Source organism: Sceloporus occidentalis, unplaced genomic scaffold (assembly GCF_023333645.1).
Source record: "Sceloporus occidentalis isolate IW3139 unplaced genomic scaffold, rSceOcc1.0.p SCAF_10, whole genome shotgun sequence".
Taxonomy (NCBI): Eukaryota; Metazoa; Chordata; class Lepidosauria; order Squamata; family Phrynosomatidae; genus Sceloporus; species Sceloporus occidentalis.
This window is the reverse complement of record NW_028316990.1, coordinates 35,994,302-36,016,232: the sequence shown is the minus strand read 5'-3', so window position 1 is coordinate 36,016,232 and position 21,931 is coordinate 35,994,302. Positions and strand designations below refer to the sequence as shown.

At 43.8% G+C, this 21,931-nt stretch overlaps 1 protein-coding gene across 1 annotated transcript in view; it reads right to left on the bottom strand.

Moving 5' to 3' along the window:
* CARD11 (caspase recruitment domain family member 11) overlaps window positions 1-21,931 on the bottom strand; it is a 51,672-nt gene that overhangs the window by 26,376 nt on the left and 3,365 nt on the right. The window contains exons 2-9 of the mRNA XM_089539818.1: window positions 12,510-12,718; window positions 11,472-11,609; window positions 10,258-10,583; window positions 9,090-9,269; window positions 4,798-4,950; window positions 3,244-3,369; window positions 2,223-2,417; window positions 1,270-1,446 (exon numbers count right to left, since the gene is read on the bottom strand). Coding sequence (XP_089395944.1) covers window positions 1,270-1,446; window positions 2,223-2,417; window positions 3,244-3,369; window positions 4,798-4,950; window positions 9,090-9,269; window positions 10,258-10,583; window positions 11,472-11,609; window positions 12,510-12,708 — 1,494 coding nt within the window. The 5' untranslated portion in view covers window positions 12,709-12,718. The remainder of the gene's footprint in view (window positions 1-1,269; window positions 1,447-2,222; window positions 2,418-3,243; window positions 3,370-4,797; window positions 4,951-9,089; window positions 9,270-10,257; window positions 10,584-11,471; window positions 11,610-12,509; window positions 12,719-21,931) is intronic.

The following is a 21,931-nucleotide window of genomic DNA, read 5'->3' as shown; positions in this document are numbered from 1 at the left end:
TGGATGTTCAAGTCCTATTAAATATAGTGCATAGTAAAATGGTCTCGTCTATAAAATGGCAAAATGGAGGTTTGCATTTTGGAATTTATATATTTAAAAACATATCTTCAAGCCATGGATATGGAGGGCCGACTGTAGGAGCCATGTTGGTCCAGAGCAAAAGTCTCTCGCATATCCTTCTGCTGTCTCAGTTTGGCAGGGACTTGGACATTGGGTGGCCTTGGGCAAGTTGGCACTCTCTCAGCTCCAGAAAACCCCATTATAGGTTTGCTTTAGGGTCACCTAAAGCATGCAACAACAACAATAAATACTGGGAGAAAGAAATAGAAACAATCCTATTTTTTCCCACTGCAGCTAAATCCTTTGTTAGCAAAACCTCCAAAGCGTTTACCAGAAGATCCAGTTGCTCAGTCAGTCAAGCAGACTGAAAGACGTCCAGCACATTTCCCGCTACACTTGAATGAGCAAAAGACATGGCCTAATTTAACTCCGAATTAGGTAGCTAATTTGGCTCTGGATTTGGACTGCTTTCTTCCTATTATCCCTCCTCACCACTAGGATCTTTTCCATCAGTCATCTGGCACCCATCAGCTTTTCCATTTTGGGGGGGCTTAAAGTATTGCTCCAGTTTTCTAACCTCTCTCTGTGTGAATGTACCCATTGCAACTGTCAAGAGGGCAGAGAAATATTTGTCTTCTGATTACAGCAGCTTCGCTGAACCCAAGATGACCTTTTTTTCTTAAAAGGATTCCCCGCTCCTCCAAGTCACCAGTTTTTCACAGCCGTGAAAGCTCTTTTTACAGTTTGCAAACCAGCCATGTTATCAGCACCTTCTGCCCCTTCTCCAAATATAAGCCACAGCCTCAGAGCTGCGATGCTATCAATATTTGCACGACACCCAAGCTGCTCAGATCAAACCACGATTGCTGAGGACTAGGATTGCCAAGCTGTCAAGACAACAATAAGGGACAGTTACTATTAGGTGCCAAATGATCGCTGTCTTAAAATGGCCACTCATAGGACTTTATCACATGGAACGGATGCCATGCAGAAACTGGATTTAAAGTGAAAACAACAAATGTGGGTTGGTTTTCACACAACCTTTGGTGTTAACCCAAACAGAAAGTAAAAATAACCCACAAAAGCGGATGATGTTAGCATCAATGGGAAATAATGCGACATTAATCCGAATTGAAAGTCGACAAAACCCACTCCTTTTTTACTTCCAGGGAACTTCCTCTGGCAATCCCATCAAAATCTGGAACATACCTGGATGCCCTTCAGGTTCATCCTTCTGAATCGGGGCTGCTCCGAACGGAAAAACTTACTGTCTTCAGGCGATTCCTCGGAAGTCGAGGAATCGTCAGCCTCTTGGCCATTGATTTTGGGGTTCTGGGAATCAAGAGCCTGAGAAATCACAGTGAGGGGTAGGTTCCTTGGTAGGCTCTAGAAGCAAATGAAAGGACAGATTTAGTGACCAATAGACTCAGCCTTGCCTCTCAATGCTACACTTCCCAATGGGTCATCTAGCACAGGGATCTGTGGCTCAAAGGGCATCGTCTCAGTCTCATCTCATGTTGGCCTTTGTCCACCATGAAATCTTGTCTGCTGCCAGATCTGTCCCTGTCCCCTGTTTCAGGTCCTGAAACCTGAAAAATGCTTTCTTAATATGTAATTTTGCCACGTTTCTAACCTCTGGGATATTATCTTCTTTTGGGAGAGGGAGAGGGGACATGACAAAATTGCTCCCAATTCTGCCCCCTTAGAAGATGCCGAGAAGATTTTGCATTTTAAAAAAATTAAGGATTTTGTGCCAACCAAATGGTGCCATTCTCCCCATCAGTGTTGCCCATTGTCAAAGCCCATTTGGTTTGCCTGGACAGCAGCACCTTCCATAATGGGTAGCCAGAATAGCTGGAAGTGATGCTATAAGAGCTCATCTCCACGAAGCACTGTATCATGGGGCATCAAAATGGCAGCCTCCCAGTTGCCACCCAGATGATGATAGGGTCACCTCTAAGTGCGCCAGCCAATTTCAGAGGAGAAAGTTGGCAGTGGTTGCTGGCACAGCTGCTAGGCAGTCCAGAAGGAAAGACGTCACTCTTTTATGATCCCTGCCAAGTTGCATGGACCCCAGAAACTGCCCAGCGATGCCAGGCACAGACATTGGCCCTGCCCAGAGAAAGACAGAACAGAGAGATAATAATCTTCTCCAGCTCTACCTGATCGTAGCAATTCTCCTTGGAGAGACGGCGCAGTTTGCACTCCAGATTAATGATGCAGGCCTCCTTCCGGACCAGTTCGATCCGGAGCTCATCGTTCTTTTCCTCCAGCTCCCGGATCTGCTTCCGATATTTGTCCTTCTCGATCAGGCACTGAGAATATTGAGTTTGTGCCCCATCACGAGAGTGGAATGCCTCCAGAAGTAAAGCAAGTTAGATATATTTCTGTTAGTGCACAACTGCTGCCTGGATGTCCATTCCTCCCAAATGCCGGGTTAAAATTTCCCCCACCAAACAAAATATTATGTAGCAGCTAACTGCTGGGCAGAACATTTGGAAATCTCAACTGAACTGATCTCATGACTGTGTACAGCAAGGAGAGGGAACCTGGAGTCCTTCAGATATTGTTGGACTCCGAAGGGTAAAACTTGATCAGTTTGGGGTTCAAGAATAGAGGCATTGTGAATCGGAGGCAGCAGTTTAAGGATACAATGCTGCTCCAGATGAGCAAACCGGCATCAAAACAAGCATACATCTTACAGTTTATAATAGTTTTGGAAAATCTACCAGCAGCTCAAAAAATATGAAGATGACCAAGCCTTTGGTAGGCTACTAAGCATACTTGCTGAGTGCTTTGAGCCCTCTGAACTGCTAAAGAAATGCTAAGTATTAAATATGTTAGATTATGATTGCAACTGCTGGGTGCCATTTTCCCCTCAAGTTCCTCCTATGCCTTCCTCTATAAACAGGAAATATGACTTCCTTTTTTCTGTCCATAACTTTTGCCTCAAAAGGATGAAAATAGATATATTTTTTAATATGCCCAAAAGGAGGGTGGAAGCAGCAAGCAGTGATTTCCAGATTCATTCTGATGCTGTTTCCAAACAGGAGGTTTTCTTCCCCCTTCCAGTAAAAACGATCACTGAAATGCTTCTTTTTGCAACTCTTATAGCTTTGATTTTTATCCCCCCCCCCTTTCCTCTTTCAATTTCTTTCCAAGCATCTTGTGATTTTCAGGTACCTGGTCTCTCTCCTTCTCCACTTCTTCCAGTTGTATCATCACCGTATTCATCCGGTGTTTGTACATTTCACAGTCCTTCCCCAGAGTCGAGCATTTTAACTCCAGCTCCTGTTTCTCTTCGAGGTACTACAAATGAATCGATCAATAAGCACAGAGCATCAAGGGCGATCGATAAAAGACCCAGCCCACGCCAAAGAAGGGAGCCACACTGATCTATCTCCGCATCTCTGAATTTGGGCTTGGCTGCAGGGAGGCAGACACATGGGGTTGCGAGTCGCCGCTCTGAATCCATTCATGAGGTCTTGTGGCAAAGCATCAAAATACTATGGATTTGAGTCAAGGGTTTAACTTAACCAGGGAGAATAGCACATTATATGCTCAAGATATGTTCCACACAGACATGCTAAATGAGCAAAGATAATTTAATATGTGGGCAGCTATGTTCCACTTGGAATAAGAAAACAAAACTGTCAGAATAGTGGTGAGAGCCAACAGTATAGTGGTTTGAGTGTTGGACTGCATCCAGGGCTTGAATCCATGCACAGCTATGGAAACCACTGGGTGACTTTGGGCAAGTCACACTCTCTCAACCTCATAGAAAACCAAAGGCAACCCCTCCTTGTACAAGGTTCCCATATGTACGTTTTAGGATTCCCATAAGAAAGAAATGACTCAAACAACAGTTTCCACTTGGAATATATAAGTAAACTGTCAAAAGGGAAGACGACAAAAAGAGTGATATCGATATGCGGGTGCATCTACACTGTGGAAATAATGCATTTTGACACCACTTTAAGTGCTGCAGCTCCATCCTATGGAATCCTGGGGTTTGTACTTTTGCAAGATCTTTAGCCCTCTCTGCCAGAGAGTGCTGGTATATCACCAAACTACACGTCCCAGGATTCTGTAGGATGGAGCCATAGCAGTTAAAGTGATGTCAAACTGCATTATTTCTACAGTGTAGATGCATCCTTAGTGAGAGCAGAAGGCCAGGCAGGCATACACAGTTCAGCTCTCCAGTATGGTTTCTCCTTTCTGCTCCATTCCCTGCTTCCAGTGTATTATGTCTGTTGCTCTGGGAGTCATAGATGCAGAGAGTTGTGAAACACTTGGCTGAATGCTAGGCCACATTGCTGCCATGTCACTTTGTCACCACTCCACCAGAGCAGAATGAAGTAAAGTGTTTCTGTTACGCTTCACGATGCCAAATGGGAGGAAAGGTCAGTAAGGGAAGAAGGCATCTTATCACTACACATGATTTCAGATACCCTCACTTTCAAAAGAGATACTTTGTGGCTGAAGATAACACGTCAGCGCATGACATTGCATCAACCCATTTTATTTTAAACATTTGCATTTGTTGCCGGAAAATATGTAAGGCTGGGGCTGATAAATAAGGCTAAACAAATCGAGACAAGGAGCACGTCATTTGGATTTTCAGAAAGACAGATCTTGTTGTACAAACAACCCAGCAGAACATGACAATAGTAGTGTATGTTTCTTCACCAAGAAAATAACTTGAGTTTCTTTGTGCTTCCCGCATCTCCGTCTTACCTTATCTCGGAGGTCCTCTGCATGTCGGATCTCTTCCTGGAGATTAAAGATCTTGTTGACCAACTCCTGGCGATCTTCAAGCGCCTCTTTCCGGTCATGTTCGAGGATATCCAAAATGGCCTTGTCTGAATCTGGCAAGCCTGGTTCCCCAGCCTATAAGACACAGTAATTTTACAGGGTGTTTGGCAATATGAGAAAGAGAGACAAGAGATGGAATAATCTGGCCTTGGCAATGGAGGAGAAGGGGATCTCACAGCCTCAAGTCTATGTCCTTATGGCTCTTGTTCATTTTCTTCCGAACTCAGTGCACAAACAACTTCTCTGTCTGGCATGTTTCAACAGCATTGCATTTGGTTTTCTTTGTCTCTGCTTCTAGGCTCTGCTCCACAACAAGAGCCATTCGTACGACACGGGGAGCCCATTTCAGGGCAACACGCTATGAATAATCGAAAAATCCATGCCTGGAGTCATCATCACTGCTGACTAGAACAAATGTTTCCTTCTCAACCGCAGCTAGCTTTCCCCGCTCTGCCTTTAAGTAATTTGCTGTCCAAAAATAATTTCATAAACAGGGAGTCAAAAGGTACAAACATGTGACATGCAAAAGGAAAGGAAGAGAAAATGAAATTGTAGAACATTCCCCCCTGGTCTCTCTCTTTCTCACACACCACCACCTCTATTAAATCTCAGATCTAAACCCCACAGATATGATGATCCCATAGGATCTCAAAGATATGCCACACTGAGTTGAGTGGGATTTATTCAGCCACAAAAATTGCTTACCCTGCAAACATTTTTGACTAGCTTGCCAGATCTGCCACAGGAGGAACAGAGAGCAAAGACCTGCAGTTCTTCATGGGTCTTGGCCCTACTGTTAAGATGAATGAGGAAACCATTTCAAGCAGCAGATTCTGGAAAGGCAGAAGCAACAATCCCCCCGCTCTTCTTCCTTAATCTCTCAGATATTTTCTTCACTTATAAGCGTGAGCACTGCTTGGCCCATTATCCACGCCGGGCCCCACCTGCTGCCCAGGTGTGAGTGGGGACAACAGCCCATCACCAGTATTGAACTAAGGCACTGTCTGCATGGACCAAATAAAATATCCTCCCCGCAGTACCATGGCGATGAGTCTGGATGATGCAGGGTCCAATCCTCAGTTCTGGTGTGAACTGTCCGGACGTATCCGCCCAGTTCAGCACTGAACAGCACTGAAGGTATAACACCCTTAAAACAATTTTTAAAGGCTCACTTTTTCTCCAGATCTTCCAAGAAGATCCAGAGCCCTCCACTGAAACACAGGGGTGGCTGTTTACAATGAGCCCTGCTGTGCCATTACTTGCAAGAGTCACCCACTTTGAGGTCAGAGTGTGCCATCTGGTTGATACTGGATACCTCATTTTCAGCCTCTTCTGTGATGCCACTGCTTCCGTGTGGCACAACAGGGTGCACATGTGAACAGCAGTCTAGCATTGCAATGGACATGCCCATGTAATAGAAGGACACCAGGGTAACTCCAGGGCCAAGTTAGAGAAGCCTGGAGTGTTCTAGCTTGTGCAGACACCACCTCAAATTCAACTAGCTGTCCAGATAGCTTCTGTATACGGAACAGAGAAAAAGGGTGCCATCTTGTCTTTTGCATCAGGCAGCAAAATAACTTAGGGCCTGCATGCCTTTGCCTGCTACAGACCAGATGGCTTTGCTTCTCTGGCAGCCAACGTGGCTTTCATAAGGAAGACACATACTCATCTATGTGGAATTTCCTGCTTCCCTATGGCAACTGGGCTAGTATTTATATATAAGCTGGATGTAGTCTAAGGACGTGGGTGCAGTTGTGCCTCTCCTTCACCCACAGTCAGGTGTAGCTCCAATTAATTACAGCTCTATTTCTCATCTGCTTCATTTCCAACCAGTGATTAAGCTCAAGTAAGTCACGCTGATTAACGCTCTCAACCTTCCAAATTACTATTTGCAAGGCATCTCCTGGGAGGACTACAGCCAAGCAGAAGGGAATATGAAGAGTGTCACTCTCGACTGCGCAGGAGAATACACCTAAAACACAGCTAAACCCTCGGATCAACCGAAGGGTTGCCTGGATCTCAATGGGGATGTGAAAATTAACGCATCAATTATTTTCCTCTTCAGAAGGGACTGGGCTGCTGTAAAGCAGCAGGGAAATTAACTTGGCTCTGTTTTTTAAAATCACCGTCTTCATGTGTCCAAAATGATTCAAGGCATGGAGAGATTCAGAGTTGTTGGAACATAACGTTCATGTCTGTATGTCACAATCAATATGTGGTTTGTTGAAATGTGCCATACCCTCTCTGCTAACCCTTGGCTTTATTAAGCATAATTTGAAACCATGGTTTATTGCTGGATTGCAAACTGCAACCATGTTTAAACCACAATGAACCCACAATGGTGGCTTGTCCCTGGCTTGTTTTTCTAGTTGCTCATCCTGAAACAGGAGTTGATAAAAGAGGTGCGAAAGAAACAAACCAGGAACAGGGAGAAGAAGCCACGATTTGGCCATTTCTTGTACAATAGTTAGCTTAAACAACAAACCATAATGAATACGAACTGGTTTATGGAACAAATCTTATGTTTAAGCAACTGAGCTGTAAACTGTGAATTCTCCATCTCATCTTAGTCATAAACCCATTGGCTGCCCTCACACAAACCACTGTTCTCATAGCTTCAGATATCTTTCAAATGCCACAGAAGCATAACCAATGCAGGCTTCCTTACAGGGCCATTGTACAGAAGAATCCATGAGCTCTGTTGCAGTGCTTTGAACACACAGGGAAAGCGCTACATAAACTAGCTGGTGTGTACTCTGAGCTAAATGCTCTTGTACTAGAAAAGCTGCAATCTGTACAAATTATACAAAGCATGCATAATTCATATTTTGCCTTGCTGCATGATTTACTATTTTGTACAATTGATTTATCTTTTTTTCTGCATGGGATTTTGTGAGCACTTGTCTAGATCTGGAACTGGCTGTAGTTCCAGGCCTCCCCAAGAGTTCTGAAACAGTGAACTGCTATAATGCAAGTTTTTCTTGATGGTACATGATGCAGCAGATGGCACGCATCAGAGAAGCATTCCAACCTTTTCGTTGATGAGGTCCAGCATCCCTTCACAGCCAATGGATGAACTGGGCCCCTAAACATACTCTACCCAGACATATCCCTTTGGTTGGCAATCAGACCAACTCCATATCGCTGCCCACATAGGGCACTTGGGGTGGCATGCACTCCCTCCCAGGCTGAGGCCAATGGAAGATGGATTCCCAAAGGGTTATATGGTGCAGAAAGGAAAAAAATGTGCAATGAAAATTGTGCAAGAGAAAAGTGAGCTTCCTCAGTGCATTCTCAGCCTTTTTTACCTTTTCTTATCCTCAAACTGCAAAGCATTTGTAGAAAGGATCCAGCAAGGTCACAATGCACACAATGCACACAAACCTTTTTATGCTACTGGGCAGCTGTTAACATTGAGCCATGATGCTAAGAACGGTTAAAAACCTCATCCGTCTGGTGACAGAGGCCTAATTCACTACATCACTTGATCCTACAACTCTGAGGAATTTAGCACACCAGCCCTGTTCTGGCCGCAATCACATTAATGAAGGGAAGGGTATACACACTGGTTTGGGAGCATTCCCTATCACACATCACTCCAGTAGCGCAACCTTTGCTGGCCTCTTATGCTCTCTTCTGCCTGCATCCATAACCTTACCTCCCTATTCTATGCACCTACCCAGCATGCCAAGTGCATTTTTGTGTGTGTGTTTCTGACCACAACTCCAGAGTTATGCTAACTCTGTGGTTTTATACAAAGCATCCCCTTTCAGCTGTTCTGGAATAGCAAAGAGGAAGGGAAATTGACGAGAGGAGAAGACACCGAGATCATGCGACTGCGCAATCTCCGAATTCCAATTGGATAAATTATCACACCTGATACCTAGTATAATTGGGCCCCTATTGATGGGTATTCCCTGTCAATGGCAAAGTGTCATCTAACAATGATTGAAAGACAAGGTAGTGATGAGAGAGAGATGGTGCCATGTGCTAAGTATTGCCAAAGGCACTATTATTGAACTTCTGTGGTGGTTTATAAGCCGTGTGTGATAAAGTCCTTATTCAACAACACTTTAGGGCTTTCCAGATTCCTGTCAAGACTACTTCCAGAAGCATAAGGTCAAGAAATGTGAAAGAAAAGCAGTGAAACTGAGCAGGACTCTGAAATCTGCACCCTGCACCATGTTCTGCTCTTTTTACCTTCCCTCATTCACCTGAATGATAGACTGTAGCTCCTGAATTTTGGTCTTCAGCATCTCATTCTCCCGTTCCAATTCAAAAATTTGTTCCTTCTTGGGCCGATTTTCAATGTCATTCTTGAGCTTCAAAGACTGGTTTCTTTCCAGCTTGCATTCCTCTTCCACTTTATTCAGCCAGTGTTTCAGCTGGTCAATCTAGCAAGCCCCATAAAAAGAGTGAGGGAAAACAAGACAGACAAAACAAGTCAGTTAAAAAAGAACACCAGACTAGGCTTCTAGTAGCACAGTTTCCAAAATTAATGGACATGCCACTCAGTGAGCAAATAAATAGCTTGTATTTCATGCACAGTGCCTCCAGCTGTCATATTCCAACTAGCACTGTGAATTATCAAATAAAAACGAAGGAATCTGGAGCCGTAAATCTTCACTTGCTTCACACTCGCATGATGCAAGAATGGATAGTTTTCAAACTTTTCTCACTCTTGGGTGATTTACAAGAGTTTTTGCATTTTTAATATATATATACTGTATATATATTTGTGGACTTTTACAAAAATCTGCTTGGGCAAAAAATGTGGTCCACCAGTCTCACATAGTTGCCCACTCCTATGCTAGGGGATGGTGAATAAACAGATGCCATGCCTATAGTAACTGGAGAAGCTGAGCTTATTGTCACAGAATCCATCTACATTTTAAAGGTACACAGATTCTTTGCCACCTTAACATTTGTGGCTTCCTCCCAAAAGGATTCTGGAGTTTGTAGTTTGGTGAGGACTCTGAATTAAGAGATTCTGGTGCTCCAAAAGACCTTCAGTTCTCAGGGTTCCTTATAGGGATGTGGATCATGTAACCCTCCAGATCTACCGTTCCCATCAGCTTTAGCCAATGTAGTCAATTACGAGGAATTTTGGGAACTTCAGTTGTGGAGGGTCACACAATTCCCATTGCTGGTCTACACAGTAGTAGATATGCCTTTAGGCTGGGAAGGTGAGGAACGTATGATCTCCACAGTGCCATCATGGCTCAGGGCTGAAGAGTGTTGTAGTCTGAAAGGAGTTGTAGTTCCACATCTGAAAGGCCACATGTTTTTCATCTCTATCACAACCACACACAAAGTCAAAGCAACCAATCCACTACAGCAGCCTTGGCTTTGAGCAACGCTCCCCAGGACCTCACTGCTCACCTCTAGCTGGAGGTCTCTGCTTCTCATCACCGCCATGTTCTTCTCTTCGCTCAGTTGGGCGTACCTCATGGCCAAGTTGTAGTTCTCATCCTTAACCTTGACCAGTTCGTCGTTATAGTTGTTCCTCTCCTCCTTCATTTTGTTGTACCTCTCCTGGAAGGTCAGCAGCTCTATCTTGTTGAGCTTCAACTGCTTCCTCTCATCCTCCAACTGGCGGGACTTGGCCAGGAGCTCACAGCGCTGGGCGTCCTTGGTCTTGACCTGTTGCTGGAGCTTAATGATCTCATTCATCAGGAAATGAGTGAGCCCTTCATGACCCTCTTCTACTGAAAGAGAAAGATGACGAAAACAAGGTACCAACAGCCAATATGCCTGAGTTCAGTACCTCAACATCCACGAGAAGCAGTAAGTGTTGATCTGAAAAGCCATGTACCTCTGGCTCATCGTCCGAACCCATCAACGAAGCTACCCTAAAGTAAGCCCTCAACTGGTTGTTCTAATTCAACCTAATAGATATTTTACATCAGATGTTGTTGTTTTATTCGACTCGCCATCGTTTCGTATCAAATGTTATGGAAACTGTGCACCGAAACATCTAGAGGAATCCAGTTTGAAAAAGGTGAGATGGACACTCGGTTTTACCCATGTTTTTCGTTTGGAAAAGCTACTTTTTTGTGGAAGCCAACTCCCATCCTGGCTAGAGATTCTGGTAGTCTGACCCAGTAGGATTTAAAAAACATCTTCTTAAGGATAACACACTTGAAATGAAGAATTCTTTTTTTCCATTTTATCAACCTTGCCTAATATAAGAAGCAAAAACATTTTCATTCATGCTTTCCCTTGTATAGTTCCTGCTGATCAACCACATCCTGAGAGTGGGCTGAACCTTTTACCTTCCAAGGGACAGTCCCAGTTAACCCTCTGTTCCCTCGCTTTTTTCAGCTGTTTTTAAAATGTCCCAGTTTCTCTCTCCTTCTCTCGCTTTCTTTCTTTGTCCTCTGTTTACTCCAGCTGCTTCAAACTGAGTTAAAAGTGCAAAAGTAAAGAGGGGGAAAGAAGTGGGGGGAGATGAAACTAGCCCTTCCCAAGAGGCTCAGGCAAAAGCAAACTGCTGCAGCCTTCCCTGGTTTGTCTGTTCTTCCTCACTATGACGTTCCTCCTTGACCACACGTTCCAGTTTTCATCCGTGCAAAGTTGGAGGGTATGCAACTTACCAACAATAGTGGAGAACCGTCGTGTTGGTTCCTTGCCAGTCACTAGTTTGTAGAGTTCTGGATAGTAAAATTCAAGGCTTTCTAAGAAGACCACATAGCCTCTCTGCCCTTTGGTATGAAGAATGTCTAGTAGCCGACCTAAGGGAAGAGTCCAAAGATATCACACACTGACAACTCTGCAAAGACAAAATGGTAAATCAGCTTCCTTGAACAAAGACTGAAATAAACCATAGCTAATCTACTGTACATATATCTTTAAAGCATATATTTCAGAAGGGCAAAATTATTGCCCATTGTTGTTGTTGTTGACCACACTCAGAAGCAGCTGAACAGCTCTTACAGTAAAGGCGCTCTTCCGAATGTTTAGGGGGAATCTCTTTTCTTGTGATTTGAATTCACCGCTTTTCATTCTAGTCCCTGGAGCAGCAGAAAATAAGCTCGCTCTCCAGACAAGGCAAGGAAAGACCCCTGTTTGAAATTCCAGAGAGAGATGGCAGCCCTTAGACACAATGCTGTTGATATTCTGTTTTCAAATCATTTCTGACTTAAGGTGAATCTATCACAGGGTTTTCTTGGCAAGATTTATTCACAGTGGGTTTGCCATTGCCATTGCTGTCCTCTGAGGCAGAGAGAGCAGGACTTGCTCAAGTTCTGTCAGTGGGCTTCCAGCTCTGGTCTCCTGGAGTCAAACCAGGATCATCATGTTGCTATTCTCAATCAGCCCCAATGTGGTCCAGTGGTTTGAGCATGGGACTATGACTCTGGAAACCACTTAGGGAGTGCTTAAGTGCAGTGATAAGAGGTATAGAAATATACTTGCTATTGCTATTGCTATTGCTAGTCTGAATCCTTTCTCAGCTATGAAAACCCACTGAGGGAACCTTTGCTATAGCACACTCTCTCAGCCTCAGAGGAAGGAAAAGCAAACCCACTCTGAACAAACCTTGCAGGGACATCTTAGGGTTGCCATGAGTTGAAATTGCATGTCTGGAACCGTTCCAGAGTCCAAACTTTGGAATAGTAATAGTGAATTCCTACCTGCTCTGTTGATTTTGGAGAGGAGCATCGGGGAGTTCAGCACCTCGTCTTCATCTTGTTCATCCACAACTTTACACTGACGCAGGTAAGGGGTCAGCTTGGCTGGGTTGATGTAGCGGGTCAACATATGACGGTTGCACTCCACATTCTCCCATAACGCATCCTCTTCGTCCTTCAGGGTCTCCGTGTAGTCCTCCATTTCTGATTCTCTTTCCAAAAAACAACATGTAGAATTCAAAGATATAGCCGCCTTTGTCTGTAAAATCAGTAAAGAGATCTTGTAGCACCTTTGAGACTAACTGAAAGAAAGAAGCGTGAACTTGCATAGACTTAAGTCTACTTCCTCAGATGCGCAAGATGTCCTCCACCAAATGCATCTGAGGAAGTACACTGAAGTTTACAAAAGCTCATGCTGCCAGCATCTTCCTTTCAGTTAGTCTCAAAGGTGCTACCAGATCTCTCCAAAAACAATACAGTGAGAGAAAGATAAATGGTTCAGTGAACAAGGAGGTCCCCATAAAGCTGATTAATGATCAACCTACCCATAAAGCTGATTAATAGATATTGTAAATGAAGAGGTCTCTGTTTACCAGGAGGAGCTATTCTGCTTCTGTGTGAACAACATTAGCCTTTCGAGAAATATTACCTGCGCTCATAATTACACACATGTCCCTCTTTTGGATTGGAAAAAGCAAGCCATTCATATCACAGCCTTTCATGAAGGAGGGTGATTGCATTGATGATGTTCAGAGCATTTATGATGTATAAAGCATGCTTTTATAACATACATGCCAAATCTGCCTTGGCCAGAATGTGCATCCGCATTACAGATGTCTCATTTCAGTACTATCTTCTGCGGAAAAAACCATCAAATCTGTATTGTTTTAAAATGTTAGCCACCTTGAGTCCCATTATTGAAAGATAGGTGGGATATAAATGGACTTTATTATTATTATTATTATTATTATTATTATTATTAGAGGCATTTTGATATGACTTTTCCAAGTTTTATGCCATTCTTTTATCAATCCTAAGGTGTTTTTTCCTCTTTAAAAAAGTAATGAGCAGTGCAGCAAGTAGAGATTTAGGATGGTGTAGCGGATTGAGTGTTGGACTAGGACTCTGGAAGACCAGGGCCTCATTCCCACTACCTTTTAAATTGGATCGCAATTCAGTTTGAACCAGTTCAAACGACCTTAGTTCCCAATTAAATTGATCCGCTGAAGCAATTCGGTGAGGGGGGCCATGCACCAGACCCATTTAACTTGCATCTCCCCCCCCCCCCCCCCGCATCTTTTTCACCAAATCAATTCAACGCAAGTGTGAACCACAAGTGGATTGGAATCGATTCAATGAATCTATTCATTCGTGAATGCGAACCACAAGTGAGTTATTTTAATGCCAGAAAATAAAAGAAAATGCGACCAGGGCAAATGTAGTGGGAACTATGCTCTGATGTCGAATCGATCCATCAATCCGGATCACACACTGATTTATCTCTAAGTGGGAATGAGGCCCAGGATTTGAATCGCTTCTCAGCCATGCAAACTCAGTGGTTGATCTTGGATGAGTCATACTCTCTCAGCCTTAAAGCAAGGCAATGACAAACCTCCTCTGAAGAAATCTTGCCAAGAAAACCCACTGATAGGGGTTTCCCACTTAGGCGCACCAGAAGTGGGAAATGACTTGAAGGCACTCATGACAACAACAACAACAACAACAACTAATGAAGCAAGTAACATAGCAAGATGCTTTTTAAACAATGCAATCACCCAGGGCAACGGGTTACTTTCCAAACACTGTAATGAATAATGAGAACAAATTTTTCAGAATTAACTTTCCAAGCTTTGGGAGACACACACATACAAAAATGTTACTCTGGATGAACTGCGGTCGCATGCCAAGTTCACCTTGCATTCAAGCCCATCTGTTCAGGAAGTCAAGCTCTTTACACAAGTCACAAGGGATGTGGCGGCTCCGAAAGGTACTTTCCAGGCTTTATTTCCTATAATGCCCTTGCCGGTGGAGGGCTGGTCCACTCACAGCTTATTAACGCTTACTGTCTTCCTCACCACAAGTCTGCACATTTTTCTTTGCGCATAGTGCTAGTGGGCTTGGTTTGCTTCAGAACAAGGGGTGGGGAATAAAAAGGGGAATTGTTTTTCAGAGCACAGTGAATGGGAGGCTGTATCAGAACTCTCACTTCCTTGCAGTTCTCATGCTCAGCTCTTGTTGCATGCAGCCGACGAGAGAATCAAATAGCTGGGGAAGGTTCTGCCCGCACACAATACAGTTCTTTCCTTTTAACATGGAGGTCTGTGGGGAGTTGTATCAAAGGAGGGGATCCCATGGAGGAAGCAACTGGGTTGAAAGATGCAAGCTCAGCCTGTCAAGAGCTCTCCTCTCCCCAGCAACTATCAATCATTGCCTAGCAGCTGTGGTTGCAAATATTTGGAACTGTCGCTAAGCAGTCTTCTGCTCGGCAACCACAGCCCTGTGGTCCTCACTGAGAAAAGAGCCATCACAAGATCAGTGAATAAGAGACGGGGAAAGAATATCACACGAGAAAGACAATCACAAGCAATATCAACCACAGGAGGCTTTGCAGAATCCATAGCATCCACTACAAGTGAAGAACAGCTACATAAGGGGCTTCCCAGCCTCCCTATTCTCTTGTTTGAACTTGTCGGCTTTCCTCGATGAGTGCCATGATGATGGGATCTCAAGAGATCAGCGTAACAGCAAAATGTCCTGTATGAGAACTGGAGTTTTTGAGGGATGCTTCCATCGTGCTTTGGTCCTCAGGTTCTGGTTTTTGGATTTCACCTCCCAGAAATCCCAACCGACATGCCAATGCTCAGGAATTCTGGGAGTTGATGTGTCAAACATCTAGAAGACCAGGGTGCTTGAGAAGATATATGTTCAAGATTCAAGGTGCCCCTTATCCTCTCAAAGGTAGTCAGTGTTGGTTGCTCTTTTCTTAGGAAGAATTCCATTTCTTCCTTGAATTTCCTAGAGAGAGGTCTAACCACAGAAGGTTAGCCATCAAAGCTGAAGAATCTTGGGTAGGTTTTCCTGCACATTGGTCTCCCTTTGTGGGTTTTTCGGGCTATGTGGCCATGTCCTAGAAGAGTTTATTCCTGACGTTTCACCGGCATCTGTGGCTGGCATGTTCAGAGAAAGCTTTGGAAAGAGTTTCCTGGGGGGCTTCAGGGGCCAGATAATGGAGGACCAGGTGATGCATGTGGCTTGTGGGTCGCACTTTCCGCACTCCCAACATAGGTGATGGCAGAAGTAGGGAAGATCATGCCTCCAACATTTTGGTGATGGAAACCAGGACACATATGGCTAAGCAACATCAAAGCGTAATCAAGATGGAGAAATGAAATGAAATGTATTATTACTGGGAAGGACAAAATTCCATGCTCCTCCTGATGACTGTCTGCAAACTCTTTTTACACTTTGGACTCATTTGGAGCAATTGAAGAAAGCTGAGCACAAAGGCGGAAAGGTGGGAAGAGGAGAGAAACTGGGACATTTTTAAAACAGCTGAAAAAGCATGAACACAGAGGTTTAATCGGGACTGTCTCTGCCAAACCGAGACAGTTGGAGAGTATGGGAAAAGCCACGAAGGATGCAAGGCACTGGCAATATATGCTGGAGAGAAAGCAGTTTGTGTCTATCTTCCCTGAAAAAAAAGGTGCAATGAATAGGCAGTGCACAAACAGAATCCCAGCTTAGGAAACAATGTTCAGGCAGCGCATGAAACACATTTGGAAAGCTTTTATGTCATCATAAAGCCAAAGCTTATGCCTCCAGGAAATTGCTAGTCTTCAAGGTGCCTCTGGGCTCCTTTTGTTGTTTCAACATTGACGGTGTTGCAGATATGCTAAATAATAGTAGGATTATTACTTCTAATGCTATTCATAGCCTGGTTCTGATCTCTTTTTGTGTGTGACGATGTTCTTTCTCAGCCTGTCACCATCCTTTCTTTTCTCCTTGCTTTCTTCCTTCCATCCATAGAAGTGCTTCCTTCACTTTAAGAGCAAGTCCACAAGAAGCGATTGGAACGGCTGAAACACGCATGGGTTTTAGCACATTTGCTCTCTCGTGGTATATCCATAGCCTTTGATTTGAGTGCCACTTAAAGCACAACATGACACCTTGTGAAAAACGGCTCGAGTGCCATGGAAACCTGGTGGCGTCGGTCTCACATCGCAGGTGTGAAGTCACCAACGTGGGCTGACAGAAAATGAGGAGATGGGAGGCCTGTATGCATAGGGCAGGATGGGTGCAAACACAGGCCTGTCCTGACATAAGAAATATTAGTATCTACAATAGTAAAAAGGACTTTGCCCCTTCCCTAGAAGGCTTGCTGTGCCAGGGAGCCCATATCCGTGAGGAAACCTATCCGCACCCAGCTGCTACAAGCTGACAATGGACAAATTCTCTCTTGCATCAGGAGGAATTAGATGTTCTTTTTACCGATTAAAGGCCCTGAGAGTTTAGGGTGAAAATCTAAAACTGAAAAAGGAACCACCCCATGTCACACATACAGAGACCCTGGCGATGCCATTAAGCATGCTACATTAAGCATTGACCACAGTTGTACAAAATTTGCCATTCAAGTCAGCGAGACCAAGTCTAACAAAAGAGGAAAATACACACACACACACACACACACATTTTTCAAAGAAGGTGCTTGGATTCTTCCTCCTTTCCCTGAGAACTGGACAGAAAGGGCCAGAGCCTGAGACTTGAGGCCAGTCCCTGAGATTTGGCAGCTTCAGCTGATGCAAAACCAAGGGTCCGAATCGTAAAATCTCAAAGGTGAAAGGGGACCCCAAGAGCCATCCAGTCCAACCTCCTGCCACTCAAAAAGACACAGTCAAAGCTTTCCTGGCAGATGGCCATCCAGGCTCTGTTTAATACCCTCCAAAGAAGGAGACTCCATCACACTTTGAGGCAGTATCTTCCACTATTCAACAGCTCTTACCATCAAGAAGTTCTTCCTAATGTTTAGGTGGAATCTCTTTCCACCAGAGGCTGAGCCAACTATATATAGTTCGCTACCCAACTACATCCTTTGCACATGCCCCTGTGTTCCTCTGCTTGTTGGGAGGAATAATTTGAGTTAGGATAGGATTTCTTGCAAGGAAAGATTCAGAGAACAATATTGTCCCATTGTTTCCTTCTCGCCAGCCTGGCCAGGTAAGAGACTGGCAAAACTGAAATGAAGGGGATGCCAAGCCATACCAAAGTGACAACATGAAATAGCCTGTGTGCCCGCAGAGACTACTATGTGTCAATTGAGAGCCATGATTTAATGGACAGAAAGCCAAAGGGAAGATGTTGCTATATAGATCTTGGCATGGGTTTTAATTCCATTGACTCCATAGCTAATAAATATGAATGCTTTATATCATTAGTCGGGAGACTTGCCCAAGAACATATATACCTCCAAGGTGCTTGTAAGAATTCATCCTCAGATATTTAAAGAAGACTTATTGTGACACCTCTAAGTCACCTCAAGGTGGAATATTAAAAAAGTAAATGACCACCACCACTACCAGCTCCAAAAGATTGCATTGGAAAGTGCTCCGGTTCAGAGATTCATTTATCTATTTGACTTATATCTCACTTTTCTCCCAGAGCTGGGCCTCAATGGAAGAGCTTTAATGGCTATGGCTTGATGCTATGGAATCCTGGGACTTGTAGTTTATCATGGCACCAGGGCTCTCTGACAGAGAAGGCTCAATCTCTCACAAAACTACAAATCACAGAGTTCCATAGCTCTGAGCCATGGCAATTAAAATCATGTCAAACTGGATTATTTCTGCAGTGCAACTTAGATCCAAGTCTACAAAAGCTTATGCTGCATCGTTTTTTGCTCAGTTGGTTTCAAAGATGCTACAAGATCCCTTTGCATACTAACAAAAACAAGAACAGCAACAACTCCGCTGGCCAATTTACCCCTTCAATACGGGGACATTGGCATGCAGAAAGAGCCACATTTTCATTCCAGAGGCAGAAGCCTGAAGGACAGAATCTCTTTGCTAGCTAGAATGAAAGAACACCCAGTGACTTGAAAAAAAGTCAAGCAAACCTGAAGGTTGGTCAAGACTAAAGTTTAGGAATTGCTGCATTATGCAGCCAAATGTAAAGGCAGCACCAGAGGATTCTCAGAGAACACTAGCAGCATATGCTAGTATGCTGTCACTTGCCCTTCTTGAATCCACTGCTACCACTTTGGGGTTTGAGGCAGCCATGGCCAACAGTGGGGTTAAGTAAGGTTAGCAAAGCGAAAGCAGCTCTCCATAATAAAGTTGCATTGAGCAACACCTGCACTTCCTGCAGCAAACACAAAAATAGTGCAAATGATAATGACTGAATGAGGATTCCATGATGTGCATATAGCTGAATGTGATGCCTGCAGTCTTAAATGCAACACTGGTATTTTCTGTAGCAAATATTTAATGTAATGGCTCAGGCATAGTTTCTGGGCTTCATCCACACCTCCCCAAAAATCTCTATCCCTCAAATTTACAGGCAGTTTTTGCATCCAAATCATGTAAAAAGCTCCCAACATAGGAAAACATACAAAATACTCCCACTTTGTCCCCACAAGCATCCCAGAACTACCCACAGATCCTTCCCTTTGCATCTGCACTCCATCTCAAAATGGCAGCAAAAGCTGATGTGCTATTGCAGCATTTTGAAAGGGCCAGCAGAAGAAAAGATAGATATTTGGGCTTGCTGGGGGAAGCAAAGCCCATGGGAAGGTGTCTGGGGGCGGAAGACAGATCCATGCAGTTGACCATCATTGGTCTAGAACCGAGGTTCTCAAACTTTGGTTCTTAACATTTGGAACTGCAGTTCCTAGAATTCGTTTGGCCAAGGTGGCTGGGGTTTCTAATCCAAAACACTCGGAAGACCAAAGTTTGGATACCACTGGTCCAGAGGGCTGACACTGTCACTTATGCGCTGTCCCCCTCCATATACTTATATGCCTTTTCCACAGAGGGAAAAATTTGAACACGCTACTGTGAGAAGAAGGTGCATACAGAAAGAATCAGGAATGAGAATGCAAAGGGAGGGCAAATCCGAGATGAGAAAACACACAAACACACCAAAGCCATGTGCAAAACTAAAGGGGACAAGGTCCCGAGATGGATCTCAGCCTCTTTAAGATTAGTGTTAGCCCGGAGCATGCAAATCAAACTAATGGCACAATAATTTTAATAATTTACCACAGGAATTTAGTGCCTCTGTTTAAAGGGCTTTTTTAAAAAGAAGGAGTCTCGAGCAAGGAGATGAAAGCTTGGCATTTAATAAAGGGTTTAATCTACACACCCTCCGCGCCATCATGCATAATGATGAAGGGGAGAGGCGCAATGATTACAGAGACAACGGAACATAAACACATCTCCGTTTTGCAGCCTCTCTGCCTCTGGCGCATTCGGTTGCTGTGTTTTGAGTGGCTCCATCTGAAGACAGACTCCTGTCTTTGGTTATTTTCTCCTCCCAGCCTTTTGGACCCGTGCAGAGATCATCAAATCCATGTTCATGTTCCGCATTGGCATTATACAAGGACTATGGAGATTATGCGCCATGGTAGATCACACAGGTGTATTGGGCTTGGGGAGAAAGCGTCTCCTAGCTTCTATCCCTATGCACACTTAATGCAAACTTTGGAATACACTTTGATAAAACAACAACATCCAATACCCATAACTTGTGCTCAGAACAGAAACACAGGCAATTTGTAGACACAAAGTTTCTTCCTGAGGTTATTTCTTTATTGATGTATTTAAAGGTATTTATATACTGCCTCTCGGATGAACCTCAGAAAGGGGTTTGCATCCTTTAAAAAAATAAAGAACATTGAAACAACAAGCATCAGTACAAATTACATAGGAAAGGAGTTAAGGGTGAATTGCAATGAAAATCCCTTTTGGAAAGTCAGATTTTTCTCCCTGGACAAAGCGATATTGCAAAATTGCAGTGAGCGGACGATAAAAAGAAGTCATAAAATACGTCACGCAAGCTTCCAAAGCTCACAGGCTTCTTCATCAGGCATGGATGTTAAAAGTCATTTTAGAGGATGAACTGTGATGATGATGAGAAATGCATCTTTCTTGAGCTGTTAAACTGAATTTAAGGTGGTGAGGGAGAAGCCACTCCTTTAGCTGACCATGAGACTTTTGGGATTACAGAAGTGTTTTCTAACATGGTTAGAAAACAGTGAGTTGCAAGGCATGCTTCAGCTCTTGTTGTTGGGTACCTCATTTTACTCTGCCTACAGGACCAGATTTCAAAGGAACTGTCTTTGTTTCTCGTTTTATTTATTTACAGTATCTGCGCGTATTATAGCTCTTAGATCAGTTTGTCTTCAAGGTCCCTCTCCCCCTCCTCCTTTCCTTCTTTTCACACTGAAAGGGATTACCACGGTTGTCTCTTAGAAAACGTTTAGGGTTGTATACAATTAAAAAAACCACTATAAACTATAAAACATACTTTATATTTTCATGCTTAAATACCAAGACAAAGAGCAGAAAAAGAAGCAATTAGGAAGGGAGGCCATAAAACGCAGCAGAATGGATTAAACAAACACAGCGATGCCAAAAATGCCTGGACAAATGAAAGAAGCTTTTGGCTTGCCGTGAAATGAATGAAAAGTTAGTGACAGGCAGACTATGTGTTTGACTTACAGAATGAAGCCCTCTCCTTGAAGAAATGACCAGGACTAATGGGGAGTCTAATACAGAATCCTTTATTTAATAGACTTTCCAGTCAAAGAAGCTTATCGCATGGGGAAAAAAGCCCAAATGGATAAGCAGAGTAGCCGTTTTCTCCTTGCCTCTCCGCATGCTGTCATAGCACTTCAGGTCATCTTCTTCTTTGCCTTTTCCCAAATGGATTTTTCCAGTGCAACAAAAGGCACACTTTTCCAACCGTCTCCCTCGGGAAAAGCCACAAAGTGCAATGTAATGTAATGCAATGTAAGCCGCGGAGTGCTTTGGTGGCATCTGGAGAGTCATGGAGAAAGCCACTACTCTCCCAATCCATTTCTACTTTGTGAAGTCAAAGGCTTTCATAGCTGGGATCCATAGTGTTCTGTGGGTTTTTTGGGCTGCGTGGCTGTATTCTGGAAGAATTGATTCCTGACGTTTTGCCTGCAACTGTGGCTGGCGTCTTCATTTCTACTTTCTTTTCTCATGCAATAAAGTTCAAAGTCTGCTTTACAGAGACTGAATGCTAAGGGTGAGTCCAGCTGTCATGTTATAATAATAACTTTATTACGGCCATTTGGCCAGCACAGCTGTCATGTTATACTTTGAGGTGGCCTCCTCTAGCAAAGAAGAAGAAGAGGAGAGCCAGGATGAGAGCCAGAGCTCCAGCTGGAGAAGGCTGGCTATTCT